The sequence below is a fragment of the Podarcis vaucheri genome (genome assembly GCF_965113315.1).
Source record: "Podarcis vaucheri genome assembly, chromosome: 16".
Classification (NCBI taxonomy): domain Eukaryota; kingdom Metazoa; phylum Chordata; class Lepidosauria; order Squamata; family Lacertidae; genus Podarcis; species Podarcis vaucheri.
In genome coordinates this window covers 26,578,984-26,596,552 of record NC_138754.1, presented here as the reverse complement: position 1 = coordinate 26,596,552, position 17,569 = coordinate 26,578,984, and the positions used below count along the sequence as shown (strand labels likewise).

Genomic DNA, 17,569 nt, shown 5'->3' with positions numbered 1-17,569 from the left:
GGATGGAGCTCAGGGGTAGGGCATCTGCTGTGAATGCAGAAGCTTCAATCCAAAGCAGGGCTGGGATAGACTCCTGCCTAAAGATCTGCTGCCGGCCGGTGTAGAAAGTATTGTGCTAGATGGGTCAACAGTTCCTAAGCTTCCTGTGTTCCTAAGCTGTGGCGCTGACCCGTAGTCTGGTGGAACGGACTTGTGACTGAGCTGAGAGCTTTGCACAGTGTGTGCGAGGGCCGACAGGCCTCCCTCGTAGGAGGCTATTGTGTGCCTGGAGGAGGAGGAGGGAACGAGTGGCCCTGGCTCTCCCTCAGGAGGCCCACAAGGACCATCTCCTCCATGAGGAGGGTCTGTCCCCAGCAGGGATGCCTTTTGTGTGGCTGTTGAGAAGCGCTTTTTTTTCCCTGGGAGAGAGAAAGAGAGAGCATTAGAGCTGGCGCTAATCTGATCCAGCAGCTCGGATTGGAGGGGCCAGGGTTGCCACAGCAACCAGGCCCCAAGAGAAGCCATCCCCAGCCAGTCTCTTTTGTTCCGGGGCGTTGGCAAAGCCAGCCACTGCGGCGGCGGCGGCCTCCCTCCGGAGAAGAAAAGGGCTCTGGAGAATGGGGCCCAGGGGAGCAGCGGGGGGTCTCCCCCCCCCAGCAGAGGGATCTGCCCAAAGAGGCACCCAACGGGCAGCCGCTACAATAGCCGCCCGCCGGGGGCTGCCACTCACACTTAGCGCTTGCCCGCCTGAACTTGGCGGCTCCGCCATAATCCCGCCTCTCCCCTGCCCTGGGTTTCCATGGACACCGGAGCCTATTAAGGACACACATTTTCCGCCTGTGAAATTGAATGCCCACCCGGTGTCAGGGAAGGCCTCCCTCGTCAATGGGGACGTGCTTGGAGAGCTGGAGGGGGGGGAGAGGGGGAGACCGGCTGGCTGGCTGGCCGTTCCCAGGGATGCTCCTGTCCACCATCTTCTTCCCTCCTGGCTTTTCATCCCAGGCTTCTTTGATGCAGTGGAGGAGAGGGCCATTGATGCCTGCTAGCTGTGATGGTTGTGCTCCACAGTCTGAGAGAGCAAGGCTTCTGAATACCAGTTGCTGGAAGCCATGGGAAGGGAGAGTGCTCTTGCGCCTGGGTCCTGCTTGTGTGCTTTCCCCGTAATGGGCATCTGGTTGGCCCCTGTGAGAGCAGGATGGATCCAGCAGGGCTTTTCCTAGGTTTTATGTTCTTATGCAACCTTGAAGCCTGCCTCCATTTCTCCCGGGCTTAGTGTGCTCGCTGACCACTTTGTGGAAGATTTGGGGTTTTCTTAAAACTTGCCTTCCTGTGAATAAAAAACCGGAGAAGTGTATTTCTGTGGCGGTTCAGTTCCTCGGCCTTTGCACTGGAACACAGGGCCCTTTTCTCATCAAGAACTAGCAAATTTTATGTCCTTAATTCAGGGTCCTTTGGTCCTTCAGAGTCTTTCTCCTTTGTGGGTTGGAATTGTTCCTTCTCTGCTCTTTTATGTGGTCTTCCCAGCCTACAGATTATGTTTTTTAATACAGGAAGACAGTGGTTTTTTAGTTAGGTCCTAACTAACTAACTAGGTCTTTTTCAAAGACAGAGTTTCCTTTCTACAGTGCTCTTGCCTCTCGTCTTGGGCTTGTTCTTTGAGGGTGTCATTTTGCCATCTGAGCAAAGAAGAATTTTAGTGAGTCCCCAGGAAATCAAATAGGTGATAGTGATGATGATGATGATACCACCATATGTGCAGGAGAACCTCTTCCTCCAGAACAGGACTGAGACCACAAAGGTGTTAGGTGACTGAATGTGCACAGTGTCGTGTAGTGGTTAGAGTGTCTGGCTAGACCAGGGTTCATATTCTCCCACTCAGCTGTGAAGTTCACTGGGTGACCCTGGGCCATCCACACGCTTTCTGCCTGACCAACCTCGCAGGGTTGTTGTGAGGACAAAATATTGGGGACATGGAGGGAGAGCCTGGTATCCCACCTTGAACTCTTCTGGAGAGGCCCCCCCCCCCAGCCTTGGCAGAATGCCGTGGTGGCACTGGAGTTGGGAGGGTTTTGCCCCTGTCCTCGGCACACGTTAATGCCTGCTACCTTGGGGTTAATCAGGCCGGAACAGCAAGTGCCCTGTGCTCTATCCCTCTGCCAGACGCTTCTACTCGAGACGCCCGCTGGTAAAGTGGATAATCTCCTTTTCTCTCTTGCCCTGCTTTCTTTGCCCAGCGCACGTCAATCTTGAAGCCCTTGCAACGTTGACTGCCAGGCTTGCCAATTGACAGCGGCCCTGACCCTGAACACAGAAAGCCCATTGTGAGCACCTTCTCCCTCTCTCTCTCCCCCCCCACCTCCTTCATCCTGGCCTGCAGTTTCTGTGTCCTCCTGTGACACAAGGTAGACAAGGAAGCGGGGCACAGTTAGCAATCCTAGCGAGACCCTCCTCAACATCCTTAGCCTCCTCCCACAGGGATGGAGTCAGGCTTCTGGTCTCAGGCCAACTGAAGGGGTCAGCAACCTAGTTTTCAGGAATGGGTCCAAGGGTGCCGACTGTTTAACTGCCACCTTAACTGGTGCCTTGGTTCCTGATTCCAGGCTTTCGCCTCCACGACAGACCTGCTCTTTTGCAGAATCATGCCACTTTTCAGAAGAGGCATGTGGACCGTTTGGCCACCGAACACTCTGAAAATGGGGCAAATATGGTGATTATTGCTGAGGGATAATTCATTAATAGTTACTTGCTTGGATAGCAAACTTGAGTGGGTCAATGCATATCAGTTTGGAAACAGAACTGGGCTATCCATTTCCAGATAACTTCAATTGGACCTCCAGGTAGGGCTGGGAAATGTCCCTGACTTGAAACCCTGGAGAGCCACTGCTGGTCGGTGTAGATCAGGGGTAGCCAGCTGTGGTGGTCTCCAGATGTGGTTGTACTGTAACTCCCATTAGTCCCAGCCAGCCTGGCCAGAACATCTGGAGGTCACCACATAGGCTACTCCTGGTGTAGACAACACTGGGCTAGATAGACCAATGGTCTGACTCGGTATAAGATAACTTCCAGCAGTAGAGCACCAGCTTTTCATGCAGAACGTCCTGGTTTCAATTCCCAGCATCTCCAGGTAAGGGCTAGGAGAGACCTGAAAACCTGCCATGCCACTGCTGGCCAGTGTAGAGAATATTGAGCTAGAATGGATGGATGACCTGACTCATTAAAGGGCAGATTCCTATGTTTCTGCTTAAAATAAGGTCAAAGGTTTCTACATAAATGTAGAGGGCTGCTTTGGCTTGCAGAAAGGCTTTAATATTTTTTTTTAAAAAGAGAGATTTAAAAAATAAATGACAACCACCCAGTATGGCCCAGCAAGAACCTGTGAGCTTTCAGGAAATAAATGGAATGTAAGGGTTACTTGCAAGTGTCAGCTTGGGTGGGAGGGAATAAGCGGAAGTGGGGGGGGTTGGAAGAAGGAATTAGCCTTCTCAAGATCCTAACAGATTATAGTAAGCATCCTGGATTGGGGAGGGGTGGGAGGGATTAGGGTGGTGAGGGATGTGTGCTGTGAGGTTAATAATACTTTAAAAAAAACCAAAAACAAACAAACCTCACCGTCCCCTGTGCTGTACAGGGCTGTTTCAGGAAGAAAGACAAGGGGAATATGTATATTTTCCCTTTTCACACTCGCCAGAACCTTCCTGGCTGTGTAGATACCTGCCTTGAATGTGTGATAGAAATGGTTAGTAAAAAATGCAGGAAGCAAATGTCTTAGGGGTTTGGGGTGGCATTATTATTAATAATGAATGTATGAACAATCAGGGTACAAAATAAAAATAGAAGGAAAAAAAGTTACAAAACAATTATTTGTTATTATTTATTGAATTTACTGTATGTGCCACCCTTCCTTACACTCCAGAAACAATTGCAATTAAATCCATCTAAAAGCAGTTACAGTAGAGTAGATTTTATTTCTCCATTCAGTTATTCAATTGATATTGTGTCCTTCCTCCCAAAGGAGCCCAGGGTGGCAAACACATGCATAATAATTTAAGTGTTCTGAAAACAGTTAAAACATTCCAAAAAGCAGTTACAGTTAAAAACATCATTCTATCCGGTGATGTTAGGGTAGCCATGAACAGTATCCTTCATCCAAAAAATGCCTGGGTAAACAAGGATGATTTCAAATTCCTCTGAAAGATGATAATGAAAGAGAAAGGGTCAGCACACTGGGGAGGGCATTCCACAATTGGGGAGCCACCATAGAAAAGGCCCCGTCATGGGTCTCTGCCAACCACCAGTAAGGCCTTGCCTGCTGGCGGTAGGATCTGAGATGGTTGGTACTGGGGAATGCACTCTTTAAGGTCTTTATATGCTGATATTAACATCTTGAATTTAGCCCTGTAGCTCAGTGGCCACCTCTACAAATTCTAAATAAAACAATAAAACCATTTATACACATGTTCAATTAATATTCCATAAATGGCTGGATCACATCTGGGAGAAAGCCTTATTCAACAGAAGTATCTTCCATAGGCATCATTTGGGAATAATCCTCACACCTCACACTGATGTAGAGTCTGAGGGGGACAGTTACTTGTCTAAGTTAGTGGTGTGATCATGGTGCCTGGACTACAACTGCCATCATCCTTGACCTTTGGTTGTGGCTGATGGGAGTTGGAGTCCAACAACATCTGGAGGCCACCTCTGCTTGAGCTCTTAACTGGGGTCAGCCTAATTCTTTGTTACCCGACGAAAAGATCCTCTGCAGGCTGCTTACTACAGTGTCCTTGTGACAGCATAGATATGCTGGGCTTCCATCCTCTCCAGCCAAGTGGGGAACAACTTGCCTTCCTGGATTTTTAATCCGAATTGTGTTAGAATTCTCCTTGCCTCTTTGGAATGGCATTACGGATGAGCAGCTTACTAAGTGATTACATTTCCAAGTGGCATGTTAGCACTTGATAAACCATCATCCGTGTGTAACCGGAGTCTCTGGCCTGGAGGATTTTTCTGGATGCAGTCATAATGTTAGCAGTGTACAGGCTCAGTGGCAGAGCATCTTCTTTGCATGCAGAAGGTCTCAAGTTTAATCTCTAGGTAGGACCAGGAGAGACATCCCCACCGAAAACCAGTGTTGGAAACTCAAATATATATGCTAGACGCCAAATGGCTTCTTAAACCACAGCTACGGTTGCCAAAATGGAATGTCCAGTTGCCATTTTGGGGGCAAGACTGCTCTAATGTCTTATTTTTCAAATGATGGACTGACTGTCCTTAATTCTTGGTTAAACATCTGGCTCGTTCAGATGACAACCTTGTAGGTTAAGAGCTTTGAAAACTTAAAGAAGAAGTTGCTTGATCCAGGGACAGTCTACGTATATATTGGCCTATTCCAACCTCTTTTTCTTAATGGTGACTGCTCCTGCTCAGGCTGCACAGAAGAAGCATTTTGGTTCCAGAAACTCGTTCCGATTGTGTAGATAAAATATAATTGATAGAATTCTGCAGGATGGGGTCTGAGGGTGTGAAAACAGTCCAGATCCAATGATCTCCCAGACATGCACCTCCAGACGGTGGAGATGTCAGGCATCATCCTGGTGCCCAGGCATCTTCCCTTGGTTGCAAGTGGTCAGTAGCCAGGTGCAAAATGCGTCTGGCACCTGGCTAATTTCAAACACTGCCTGAACCCCTGGAGAACTGCTGCCAGTGTATGTAGACAATACCGAACTAGACGGACAAATGGTCTGATTTCTGCCTAAAGGAGCTTTCTAGGTTACTATGGTTTTATTTGTTTGTTTGTTGAATGATTGATGGCTATTTAGGGCAGTTCCACTTCTTTGGCATTTGGGTGACCAATGTCAATACCCAGAAGTGCCCAGCAAAGGGGCTGGTCTGCCTAAGATTCGGGCAGGATGGGGGCGAAAGGCATGGGCAGCACAGCCTGTCCCAGGACCTATCTCAACAAACCTGGGCGCTTGTGGTGGGAATCCTACAGGCGCCTCTCTCTCTTTAAAGAGACAGTGAAACAGCTTTGGTGCTTGGCTGCCCTTTCGTAGCACCCCAAACCTAGATACAGTGGTACCTCTGGTTGTGAACAGGGCCTGTTCGCAACATGAAAAGAGCGCAACCTGAAGTGCCGTATCTGCGCAGGTGCGCAGTGCGATTTGGTGCTTGTGCGCATGCGCAAGTGGTGAAACCTGGAAGGAACCTTTTCTGGTACTTCCGGGTCGCCGCGGGACGTAACCTGAAAGAACGTAATATGAAGCAAATGTAACATGAGGTATGACTGTACCTGGATCCAGCTGCCTTGCTTTGCCTGATGATAGGCAGAGAAGACCTAAGGCTTCGGGGGATTAAGTCTAGGAACCGGTTCCCTTCCGACCCCAAACTCAATTTCACTCCCCCCCCCCCAATCTTTGTCTCTTGCAGGTGGACGACGCAATGCTCATGTTTGACAAGACCACGAACAGGCACCGAGGTGAGGCCCTGTATTTTGAGGAGCCAGGCTTCGGGGTGTTTGATGGGAACCCAGGCCCCACTTGCGACTGCCTCCACCCTCCTGCCCTGCCCCACCCTGCTTGCAGCTCCTTCCCACCCCCTTCCCTCCAGCCTCTTCCTTCCAGATCCACTTTCCTTCGTCAGCCGTGTCCTTTTACCCGATGCGTCCCCTCTCAGCACAGAGGGCTTTTTGTCTGCCTGCTTCCTGTGCCGCGTAACTCTTTGCCGGCGGGGGCAGCCTCTTCCCCTTCCCCTCCCTGGTCACCTACGTGGCTCCATCTGTCTGTGTGTCTTACCTTGTCCTGAGTAATTTGAGCCCCCGGGGAAGCTGACACGAAAGCCAGGAGGCTGCCTCTCCTCCTTTGCCGCAGCACGGGGGGGGGGGGGTTGGAGCTGCGGCGGCGGCTGCTCCCACTCCTAGGTCACCTTTTCCCAGAGCCTCCCTTGGGGAGTTTGGTTACAGAGCAGGGAGCCTTCTGCAGGCTGTTGGCAGGAGACCACTCTCCTGCGTAGTGGTGGGTGGGTGTTGTGCCGTTCAAGGCAAGGCTTGTCCTCTGGGTTGAAGACGACTGATGTTACCCAAGCCCGCCCCCCCAGCCCCTAGATGCCTGACTCCTTTGGGAATCAAGAATAGGCCATCCCTGCTTTCAACTTTCACATATTGTTCCCAAACTGTTTCAGCCAACCAGCCTCTTGGTTCCATAAACTCATCTCCATTGCCCCTTACCTTACACTGCAATAACGGTTTGCACAACTCACTAAGGAAAATAACAGCACAATGAAATTCAGAACGGAAGCAGTTGATTGCACATTTATTCAAAAATCCAATAAGAACCATTTAGTTTAATGAATTCAGGAAAATGGGTGGACTTGAGCCAGTGATACTAAGTTTTCAAAGTCCGGTGGTCATTTACTTTCCATGCCACCCTCTTGCCTGCTTGGCACCCCCTGGGTAATCCACTGCCCCCTTTGGGAACCACTGGTCTAGGATGCTGCTTGCTTTCCCTGATGTGGGACTCCACTACAAAATGATTTAAAATAATAATAAGTATTTGTCGGTGTTTTTATGCTGCCTCAGCAGAGAGATAAAGGGTAACTGCTTGTTGTTTTAAGCGCGCGCGTGTGCACACACACACACACACACACACACACACAACCTCATATTCAGCCTACCTGAGGGGGTTGCCAACTTCCCAGTCACTTCCAGTGGCTGTGACTTTTTAAACACGTTACCATGCGATGTGGTGCCTCCCTCTTAGTGCTGTAAAGGCTTTTTTTTTTTGCCTGCTGGGGTCAGCAGATCAAACTGCTCATGGAGACCTAAGTGCAGACTTAGGTGGATCCCCCATTGCCCTGCAGTTCCTCAGTCAAGTGACAACACTAGGCCTACCTGTAGAAATACTTTGGTTTTCTACATGTGGCAAGGTTGAAAGCTGTGTTCTGCACAGGAAGCAAATAAATTCCTTTTCCCCCACCTTGCCTGCCCTGCATTCACACTTGTGGTGAAATCCGGTGGTGTAGCTTTTGAAAACCTGGTGCCCTCCAGAGGCTTTAGAATACACCTCCCATCAGTTCCTGACAGCTGATGGGAGTTTATAGTCCAAGTCCAAAGCGGCATTAGTACTCCTGAATGAAAGAACCAGTGTGGTGTAGTGGTTAAGAGCGGTGGACTCGTAATCTGGTGAACCGGGTTCGCGTCTCCGCTCCTCCACATGCAGCTGCTGGGTGACCTTGGGCTAGTCACACTTCTCTGAAGTCTCTCAGCCTCACTCACCTCACAGAGTGTTGTGGGGGAGGAAGGGAAAGGAGAATGTTAGCCGCTTTGAGACTCCTTTGGGTAGTGATAAAGCAGGATATCAAATCCAAACTCCTCTTCTTCTGCTGGAAATAGCAGGTGATTGAGAGTGCTCTCAAGTCCTGCTAAAGAGCTTCCCCATTAAGGCATCTGGGTCGCCACCGTGAGAATTGGACTGGATGGGCTACTGGCCTGATCCAGCAGGTTTCTTTGCATGTTGTGTTTGTGTCTTGACATTCTGACAGGACCTGAGCAGGGTAGGATCCTGGCCTGGCCTTCATTCTGCCACAGAATGTGATTCTGCAGCGTCTTGACCAGGCCATAACTGCTTTATTTCTCTTTCAGGTTTTGGATTTGTCACATTCGAAAGTGAAGACATTGTGGAGAAAGTCTGCGAGATCCACTTCCATGAGATCAACAACAAAATGGTTAGGAGGAGGAAGGTTGGGTTGTGGATTCTGCAGTGTGTGTGTATATGAAGTGTTAGATGGGTCTCCCTTCCTATCGCACAGCACAGCCACCTGTCTATGATCTATGTGGCCAGTGATTCCTAGTGTTGCCAACTGTACATGCATTGGGAAAACTTGACTAGATTGGAGTTGCTGATTTTTTTTATTATTTTATTCTGGCAGGACTTAACATGTCTTTAAAAGTTGCATGATGGGTGGTAATTCAACAGGTGCAGCCCCCACCACCCAAATATGGGGATGCAATGAAGGGGAACACTCCACCCATTGTGTTTCTGTCAGTTGCACCACTTTTGAAGAGCCACAGGAGCCTTGTAAGGGGGAAGGAGGAGGAGGAAGTGGCAATGGGGTTCCACATTTAATAGGGGACAGGGTGGAAATAAGCAGGAAGAATCCAAGCAGGAAATGCTGTGTGCAAAGAACTGTTGGATCCAAACTAGTTTAGGGCAAACTTTTTTTTTAAGATGTCGTGATGGGAAACTAGCCTTTTGTGGCTTAGAAAGGAGACATAAAAAGAAAATAATGGAGCCGTCTTTGCCCTTTAGAAGTTTTGGGCGGCAATTCAAATTGGCCGCAGCCAGTACAAAGTTGGAGAATGGTTTTGCGGGCATGGTTATGGAAGGGAGGGGGGATGCAGCAATTTTTACAGGGCTGGGCTTGAAGAAAGCTCTTCTGCTTGTAAATCTGACTCCGGGGTTGTGAAGTGAGGGGTTGCTCTACAAGCTGACCTATCCTACACGGTTAGGGGGGCTGTCAAGCAAGCTGTCTCCTTTCTGTGTCCTATGCCAGGTGGAATGTAAAAAAGCTCAGCCAAAGGAAGTGATGTCCCCCACTGGCTCTGCAAGAGGGCGGTCCCGGGTGATGCCTTACGGAATGGACGCCTTCATGCTCGGGATTGGCATGTTGGGTAAGGACGGCAAAGGAGCTCTCTTTAACTGCCTGCACCCCTTACTCTTTCTCTCTGCCCTTATTGCTCTGCAGCAGACAGCCTGTGTTAAGACCTGTGCCGAGTTGTGTAAGGATCAGCTCTCTGATGTCAGAGGTCTTGTGATGGGGGTAATACATTTGGGTGGGCGGGCATTTGTCATCCTACACTGCCCTCTTCTGGCAGAATGGGTGCACTGCAGATAATTCCAGTGCTAGAGCAGAGTTTCCCCACGAAGGATTAAAATTTGACACACATATTGCTCTTGCAAATGAAGAGCATTCCTTTGCATGGTGCAAAAGTAAGAACTGCACACACTGTTTCCTGTTTAAAGGAGGTGAGGCACCGCTAGAGCACTTTTAAAAATCATGCAGAGGTGCAGCACGGAGATTCGCTCCACTTGAAGGTGTTCCGAACACAGCACAGGATCCTTTAATGACTGGACTAAGTAAACGTGTGCCAAAAGATTCTGTTCTTCTTATCTTAATTTTTCAACAAGTGCTGTTTTGCCATAATTTTGTTGTGCCGACTTGTCAGAGAAGCAGTCTCTTAAGTTATTCCAGTGCCTCATTATTGTGAGCCTGGCTGCTAGTAGAGGACAACTAATTAAAGGTTTGAACTCTGAGTGAATATTGTCTCCCATGAAAAGATTGAGGAGAGCAAGATCCGGACATTTAGACCATCCCTTCTACTGCCTCTCATGAATGAGGGAATCCGGGGTGAATCAGGTGTGTGTGTGACTTGCTGTGAAATAATCTAACTTTTCTCAATGCTTTTGTCTCTGGGAATAGGTTACCCAGGTTTTCAGGCTGCCACCTACGCCAGCCGAAGTTACACGGGCATTGCGCCTGGCTACACTTACCAGTTCCCTGGTATGTCTCTCTCCCTTTTCTCAGTTGTTGTGCCTTTGTGCTAAGGGTGGGCTCCCCAGTGACCCCAAAATCCATCCCTACAATCCCTGCGGGCGGTGGAGGATGGATGACAGACCTCAGTCCCAGAGTCCTAATGCGGCCCATGAGGACCTTCAGCCGTTGGAACTCTACCCTAGCCACACACCCTCTCCCTAGTCCTTGGGACTCTGATAAGGCTTCATTCTCATCTGGATGGAGATAGAGTGGATCCATGCGAGTGTGTGTAGAAACTAGCCTACGACACAAAGATAAAATTCACACTTGTTGCTTCGCCCACTTTTGCCTCTGGCCCCGCCTACCAGCAACATGTGCCCCCCCCCTCCAGGTTGCCCAGATGAGAATGTGGCCCTCGGGCTGAAAAGGGGATTCGCCGCCACCTCTCTAAACTTTTGCCAATTGTCTCCACTCAAGAAGGAAGTGAGAGAAACCTCTGAGGTTTTAATAGGAGCAGGACGCTGATGTTGTGGTTTCCTCCTTGGTTCCCTTCGCCCTGGAAACTTGTTAGTCCTAGAAAGGGCAGCTTGCAAGCCTCTCTCTCTCTCTCTCAATCTGTTTTTCTAAGCCCCTCCTCCCCTCCCTGCTTCTGATCCTCAACACCCACCTCAAACCCCCTCCCAGAGTTGCCGCCTTCCTGAAAACCGGAACACAAAAGCCCTCAACCGCACCATCTAAAAGCCGGATATTAATTGAGACTCACAATCAAAAATCTAACGGGCTCCCAACCTCAAGGAATGAAAAATAATTTGTTACTTCAATGGGGGGGGGTGGATCACAAGAAGCCTTTGAGGCAGGTCACACTGCTGCTGTTTGCAAAGGGGGGAAGTCCTTTATTTAGGCGGTCATACTGAGCCAGGGCACCTGGTGCCGGTTTTGAAAGCAGTGGTGGGTCTTTTCTCACCTGTTCCCTACTCTATCAAGTCCAGGCAGCAACTCTGAGGATTGGCCTCACCCAGAATATTTGTGTTTTCCACTGTTGCGCCTCTTCTCTCCCCCGCCCCTTCCGCTCTGCTTGCTGGATCCTCTCTTTCGGGGACGAAACTGACCACATATCCTAAGTTGTCTTGCCTTTCGTTTTTAGAATTCCGGGTAGAGAGGACCCCCCTCCCGAGTGCCCCAGTCCTCCCTGAGCTGACAGGTCAGTCCCACCGATTTCCTAAACCTTGCAAAAAGCTGGAAGGGTGGGGTGGGGGCACAGAGTTTTGGGTGGCTCCTGCCCAGTTACCACCTTGCAGCTTGTTTTGGGGGAGCGGGCGGGCGGGAGGTTGGAATTGACCCTCGTTTCCTTTTCCATCTGCGTGAAAATTCAGGCTCTTGCGTTGTTCTGCAACAGCTCCACGTTCAGGGAAATGCGTTTGATGTTACATCCTTACTTGAAGGGCTCAGCCATTTAACACCACCGACAAGGCATCCACCCACACAACCCTTTTGCTCTTTCTCTCGGTGCTTTTTCACCAAGCCTCACTCTGCAAAGCATAAGAGAGACACCGCTGGTCAGAAGGAATGTTGCTGGTCTGCATGGACCGAGGAGAAAAGGGGTCACCTTTTACCAAGTGTGGGGGCCTTCAGTCCTCCCTATGTTGGCTGAGGACTCTGGCTCCCATCAACCCCAGCAGCCAGCATGGCCAATGGGTAGGGCCAAAGGGACCTGTAGGCCCGGAGTTTCCCCCTCCTCTGTCTTCAACCAAGGCAGCTTCACATGTTCGTGGGCAGTTTGGAAATCCCTGTTCTGCTCCGAATTCTGGTGCCTCCTCCTAGAAGTGTGAACTACTTAGCTACGCTTCCTGAATTGCAAGGGGTTGGACTAGATGACCCTTGGGTCCCTTCCAGCTGATTCTGCTGCATTGTTCCTTACTCTTTGCCCCCCCCCCTGAAAACAGCCATGCCAATGCTGGAATGGCGCAGCACTGTTCCCCCCTATTTTTCTGGAGATGGAATGGGGTGGAATTTTTTGGGGGTGCTCCTTCCCTGCACCCACTGTTCACAAGGGAGCAGAGGGCACCTTCTCCCCACCCTCCTCCTCCTCCTCTTCCTCCTCCTCCACCTCCTCTCTGAGTCTAATGCCTCCCGCCGCTTCCTTCCCATGGCCCTTCCGCCCTTTGGCCTGGCCTCGCACTTGCATTTCAGGGTGCACCCCCTGCCCCCCGCTGCCATTTCCCCAAAGCTTTGTAGAAGCTGCCACGTGTGTCTCCTGCCCAGGCAGCGCTCTGCTGTTCCTCTCTTCCTGAGCTAATGGACTGACAGGCCTGTCTCATCCTCCGTAACATCCCCTCACTCGCCACACTTCCCTCTCTTTCTTCTGAGGTTTGGCGCTTCAGGGGTGGGGGAGACCTTAGCCCACTTCATGCCACAGCTTTCCAAGGTAATTTGTTATAAGCACACAAAGACCCTGCAGCACAGGCATTCAGATACCATAGGTGATAATAATACAGTCATACCTCTTGTTACGTTCGCTTCAGGTTACGTCTTTTTAGGTTGTGTCCCGTGGCGACCCAGAAGTACCGGAAAGGGTTACTTCCGGGTTTCACTGCTTGTGCATGCGCAGACGCTCAAAATGACGTCATGTGCAGAATCGGTGAATCGCAACCCGTGCACACGCATACGTGGGTTGCATTCTGCTCATGTTGCGAACGTAGCTCTGGAAAGCATCCCGTTTGCAACCAGAGGTACCACAGTAGTAGTAGTAGTAGTAATAATAATAATAATAATAATAATAATAATAATAAAGCCTTTCCCCAGGCTTAAAATCTTGCTGCTTCTGACCTATTTTATTTTCTTAACGTGGGTATCAAAAAGCTTTATTTCATTGTAGAACCCTCCCCGAGATGGCATCTGTGTGGTTCTCAGGTGGTCATCCGTACAGGCCAGCCTGACCTGAACCAAACCTACTTAGCTTCGTCAAGTTGGTGGCCTCATGTGCCTTGAGACGATGGCCACAGTCTGGAGCTGACAGGATGCTGAATCCAACCACGCTGGCTATCGCAGGTAGACCACAGTTCAAGGTCACGTCCGCACCATAAAGAGCTATGATACCATGGCCACCCCGCTCCAAATAATTATGGGAGCCGTGGTTCGTTAAGAGTGCTGAGAGTTGTTAGGAGACCACCCCCACTCCCCTCCCAGAGCCGCTACCCCCTAAGTGGTTTAAAAATCAATCCTTTTTCCTAGGGAACTCTGGGAACGGCAGCTCTGTGAGGGGGCTAGGGGGCTACTAACCAGTGCTTTTTTCCTAGAAAAATAGGAGCCCTGTACTCACCATGAAGCTGTTACAGTAAGTGCCATATTTTTAAAATTACAACCAAAAGAAGTGCCAGTACTGCATGCCCTTGAGTACACCCCCCCGGGGGGGGGAGCACTGCTCCTAACCACTCTCAGCACCCTTAACAAGCCACAGCTCCCATAATTCTTTGGGGGAAGCCATGCCTGCTTAGAGTTCTTTAAATATATGCTGTGGCTGTGACCTTGAACTGCTCTCTGCCTGGTGCAGGGAGTGGTTGGAACTCTGCCTCTTGCCAGCCCCAGCCAATATGGCCCACTGGACTACAACTCCCATCATCCCTTGACCAACATTGCTGCATGTTGACTATCCCTGATGTAATTAGACAGTGGAGGAAACCTATGAAAGCTTCCGAAGCCAGCAGAAGGCGGCTTGTCTCCCACCATCCCTGAGATCGAAGAAGAGGCATTATTCCCTGCGTGGAAATTCTACTTCTCAGAGAGCAGGGAATACCAGTGACTCCCAACTCCCATCAGCAGGCGAGGGTCACCACCTCCCCTATCCCTGGCTCATGGGCCCTGGGTGCTCTTCAGATTCACCAGCCACCCACGCCTCCACCACCCCTGTGGGGAAGCCCAGGCCTGCTCTGACGTCTCTCCCTTTCCTTCCAGCCATCCCTCTCACTGCGTATGGACCCATGGCGGCGGCGGCAGCGGCGGCGGCTGTGGTGCGAGGGACAGGTAACTGCCGTGCTCCCTGGGGGGTGGCCACTTTGCTGGCTTTGGGGAAGCTCTCTATTTGTTCTGGGTGAGGGGTGGGGCGGGGGGACGAGGGGGCCTTCATTTTGGCATCTTCACTGGCTAGTCCTGCTTCCTCCTGTAGGGTCCACCCCGAGCCGCACCGGTGGATTCCTGGGCACCACCAGCCCCGGGCCAATGGCGGAGCTTTACGGAGCAGCCAATCAGGATTCAGGAGTCAGCAGCTACATCAGCGCAGCGAGTCCCGCCCCGAGCACTGGCTTTGGCCACAGCCTAGGGGTGAGTTATCAGCAGGAGGGCCCTGTGGGGCGGAGCAAGGAGCTCTCTAAAAAGCAGCCTCCCCCAGCCTGGTGCCCTATGGATGTTTTGGACTACAACTCCCATCAGCTCCAGCCAATGTGGCCATTTTGGACTGCAGCTCCTGTTGTAGCTGTAGTCCAGAATATCTGGAGGGCACAAGTTTGGGGCTGGCTGAATTAAAGGGTGTGAAGGACTAAGCAGGACCCAACAGAGCCACTGCCAGACAGGAAAGGCAGGCCAGTGACTTAGTAGCATAACATTCATTTATGTTTGCTTTTTAAAGAAATGTCGGGACTTCTTTAGCTTTGCCTAAAGTCATATATCCTTCAGTAAAAGTCATAATTATTGAATACTGCTAAAGCACGTAGCATTTTTTAAACAAGCACTGTGCATATATTAAATTATGAGACTATCCCTGCCTTCCAGGCTCGCAATTTAATAGGTACAGCACGTAAGGAAATAGGAATGCGGAGGGAAGAGGAAAGCAAACGTTAGAACAGCTGCTTTTTCACTGGCCGGTGGATGGGGCCAAGTTGGTCTCCCCATTGCTATGATTATCTTCCTAGGAGGCAGTATGTGCAGCCCTGCCAGTGGCCCTTTCTGATGACAAAGGCTAGAGTGCTCTGCGCTTCAATTCTGCAGCACCAGATAACTCAGTTGGGTCATTTGATGTATTTATTTAGTTCATAAAATTTATATACTGCATGATTGCAAAACAAAAAACCCTGAAAAAACCACACTCAAGGCGGTTTACAAAAAAGAACTCTTTTTTTTGTTCAGTATTTTACCCCCTTGAGGAGCCATTTTTTGTCAGTCGTGTTATGAATTATGTGTGTACAATAAAAATAAAACATTTTTTAATTTAAAAAACAACAACCCCAGATTAAAATTTTTATCAACATTCTACGTATCTGGATGGGCCTTTCCTTAGCAAAAACGTTTTTAGCAAGCGCCAAAAAGAGTACAAAATGAGGCACCCGCCTGCTGGATGTCAATAGGCAAGGAGTTCCAAAGTGCCACCACACTGAAAGTTCCATTCCTTACAAATGTGGAACGAGAATTTTGTGGCACCTGTAACAGTGCCAGTTCTGCAGATTGAAGCAGTCAAGACTGCACATGTGGGGATAAGGTCATCTTGCAGTTTAACCTGATATAGTACACCCACCCCCACCCACAAAATATGGTACATTGTGAGTGTTCAAAGCTCTGCAGATAATGTCCAATCAATGTCATGTCATTGTTTTGAAGGGACCTTTGATTGCAACAGCGTTTACTAATGGTTACCACTGAAGCTGAGGACCAAGGAAGGAGGAGGTAAGATGGCCAATGGGGACTCGGCTTCCGCATAGGTCTGTCCTTGAAGACAGTTTTAGAACTCTTAGTTGAACTGTAGGGTGAAGTGGCCATAGTCCAAGATATTAGAGGGGATGCCTCCTCCCATAGATATCTATCTGTACTTTGAAGTCATGTGGTAAGACCTGGGGTGGTTCTCTGCATCTTCTGGCTGTAACAGAGGATCTGGCAAATTCATGCTTTCAGCGGCTAATAGCTGTGATGGCTGTGTTCTGCCTCCATAGTCTGAGGCAGCAATGTTCCTGAATCCCAGTTGCTGGAAACCACTGTGTGTGCGAGAGAGAGATGCTTTAGCGCTTGTGTCCTGCTTTTGGGGCTCTTACAGCCATCTGGTTGGCCACTGTGAAAACAGGAGGTTGAACTGCGTGAGCCATTGGCAGGTTCTTCTTATGTTCAGAGCCTGCCTCCTCTTTTCTACATGAGGGGAAAGGCACGCCCATTGTCTTGACACAGATGCTTGGCTGTGTGAGAAAAAGCCCTTCCATTTGTCTCTCGTGGGATGTTCCCATTGTGGAGTCTAGTATTATGTTAGGCATTGTAAAGGATTCTTTAGCTGTGATTCCTGCATTGCAGGGGGTTGGACCAGATTAGCTTTGGGGAGTGCCTTTCAGCTCTAGGCGGGTGGCGCTGTGGTCTAAACCACTGAGTCTCTTGGGCTTGCCGACTGGAAGATTGGCGGTTCAAATCCCTGCGACAGAGTGAGCTCTCGTTGCTCTGTCCCAGCTGTTGCCAACCTAGCAGCTTGAAAGCACACCAGTGCAAGTAGATAAATAGGTACTCCTGTGGCGGGAAGGTAAACGGTGTTTCCGTGCACTCTGGCTTATGTCATAGTGTCCCGTTGAGCCAGAAGTGGTTTTGTCCTGCTGGCCACATGACCTGGAAAGCTGTCTGTGGACAAACGCCAGCTCCCTTGGCCTGAAAGCGAGATGAACGCTGCAACCCCGTAGTCGCCTTTGACTGGATTTAACCATCCAGGGATCCTTTACCTTTACCTTTTAACCATTGTAAGATTCTACGAGAAGGTGTGCCTGCACACTCTTGAGACAGCTGTGAATGCAAAATTCTGGGGAGGCTAACCTTGCACGATCATTCCATAATTTCCATCTCCCCACACCCTTTGTTCTTGCAGATTCCCCAGTGAGCAAACCAAGGACAAGCGACCTGGAGGATCCGGCAACACTTGAGGGATGAGCCAAGATTTCATTTTTAGTAAATAAAACTGCACACTCGTGGCTGTTTGCTGGGCTTCTCCCGGCCTGCCCTGATCTCTCCATTGACCAGATCTTGAGCACTGGATTTGAACGCAAGGAGATCTTGTCTCCTCTTCTTACTAATAACCGCTGACCGTTTACACTTCTCCCCAAACCCTCCA

General features: G+C 49.9%; 1 protein-coding gene and 1 long non-coding RNA gene across 6 annotated transcripts in view; one reads left to right on the top strand and one right to left on the bottom strand.

Annotated features, from left to right (window-relative positions):
- Window positions 1-17,474, top strand: part of MSI1 (musashi RNA binding protein 1) — a 56,255-nt gene extending 38,781 nt beyond the window's left edge. For 2 of the 5 annotated variants that reach the window (XM_082203380.1, XM_082203378.1), the window contains exons 7-15: window positions 6,406-6,454; window positions 8,615-8,697; window positions 9,526-9,643; window positions 10,453-10,533; window positions 11,651-11,707; window positions 14,458-14,526; window positions 14,651-14,823; window positions 16,093-16,158; window positions 17,327-17,474. In XM_082203380.1, the coding sequence (XP_082059506.1) occupies window positions 6,406-6,454; window positions 8,615-8,697; window positions 9,526-9,643; window positions 10,453-10,533; window positions 11,651-11,707; window positions 14,458-14,526; window positions 14,651-14,823; window positions 16,093-16,134 (672 nt within the window). In that variant the 3' untranslated portion in view covers window positions 16,135-16,158; window positions 17,327-17,474. The remainder of the gene's footprint in view (window positions 1-6,405; window positions 6,455-8,614; window positions 8,698-9,525; window positions 9,644-10,452; window positions 10,534-11,650; window positions 11,708-14,457; window positions 14,527-14,650; window positions 14,824-16,092; window positions 16,159-17,326) is intronic. The other 3 variants (XM_082203379.1, XM_082203381.1, XM_082203382.1) reach the window with 3 other exon arrangements.
- LOC309521212 overlaps window positions 1-17,569 on the bottom strand; it is a 254,515-nt gene that overhangs the window by 96,394 nt on the left and 140,552 nt on the right. The window lies entirely within an intron of this gene.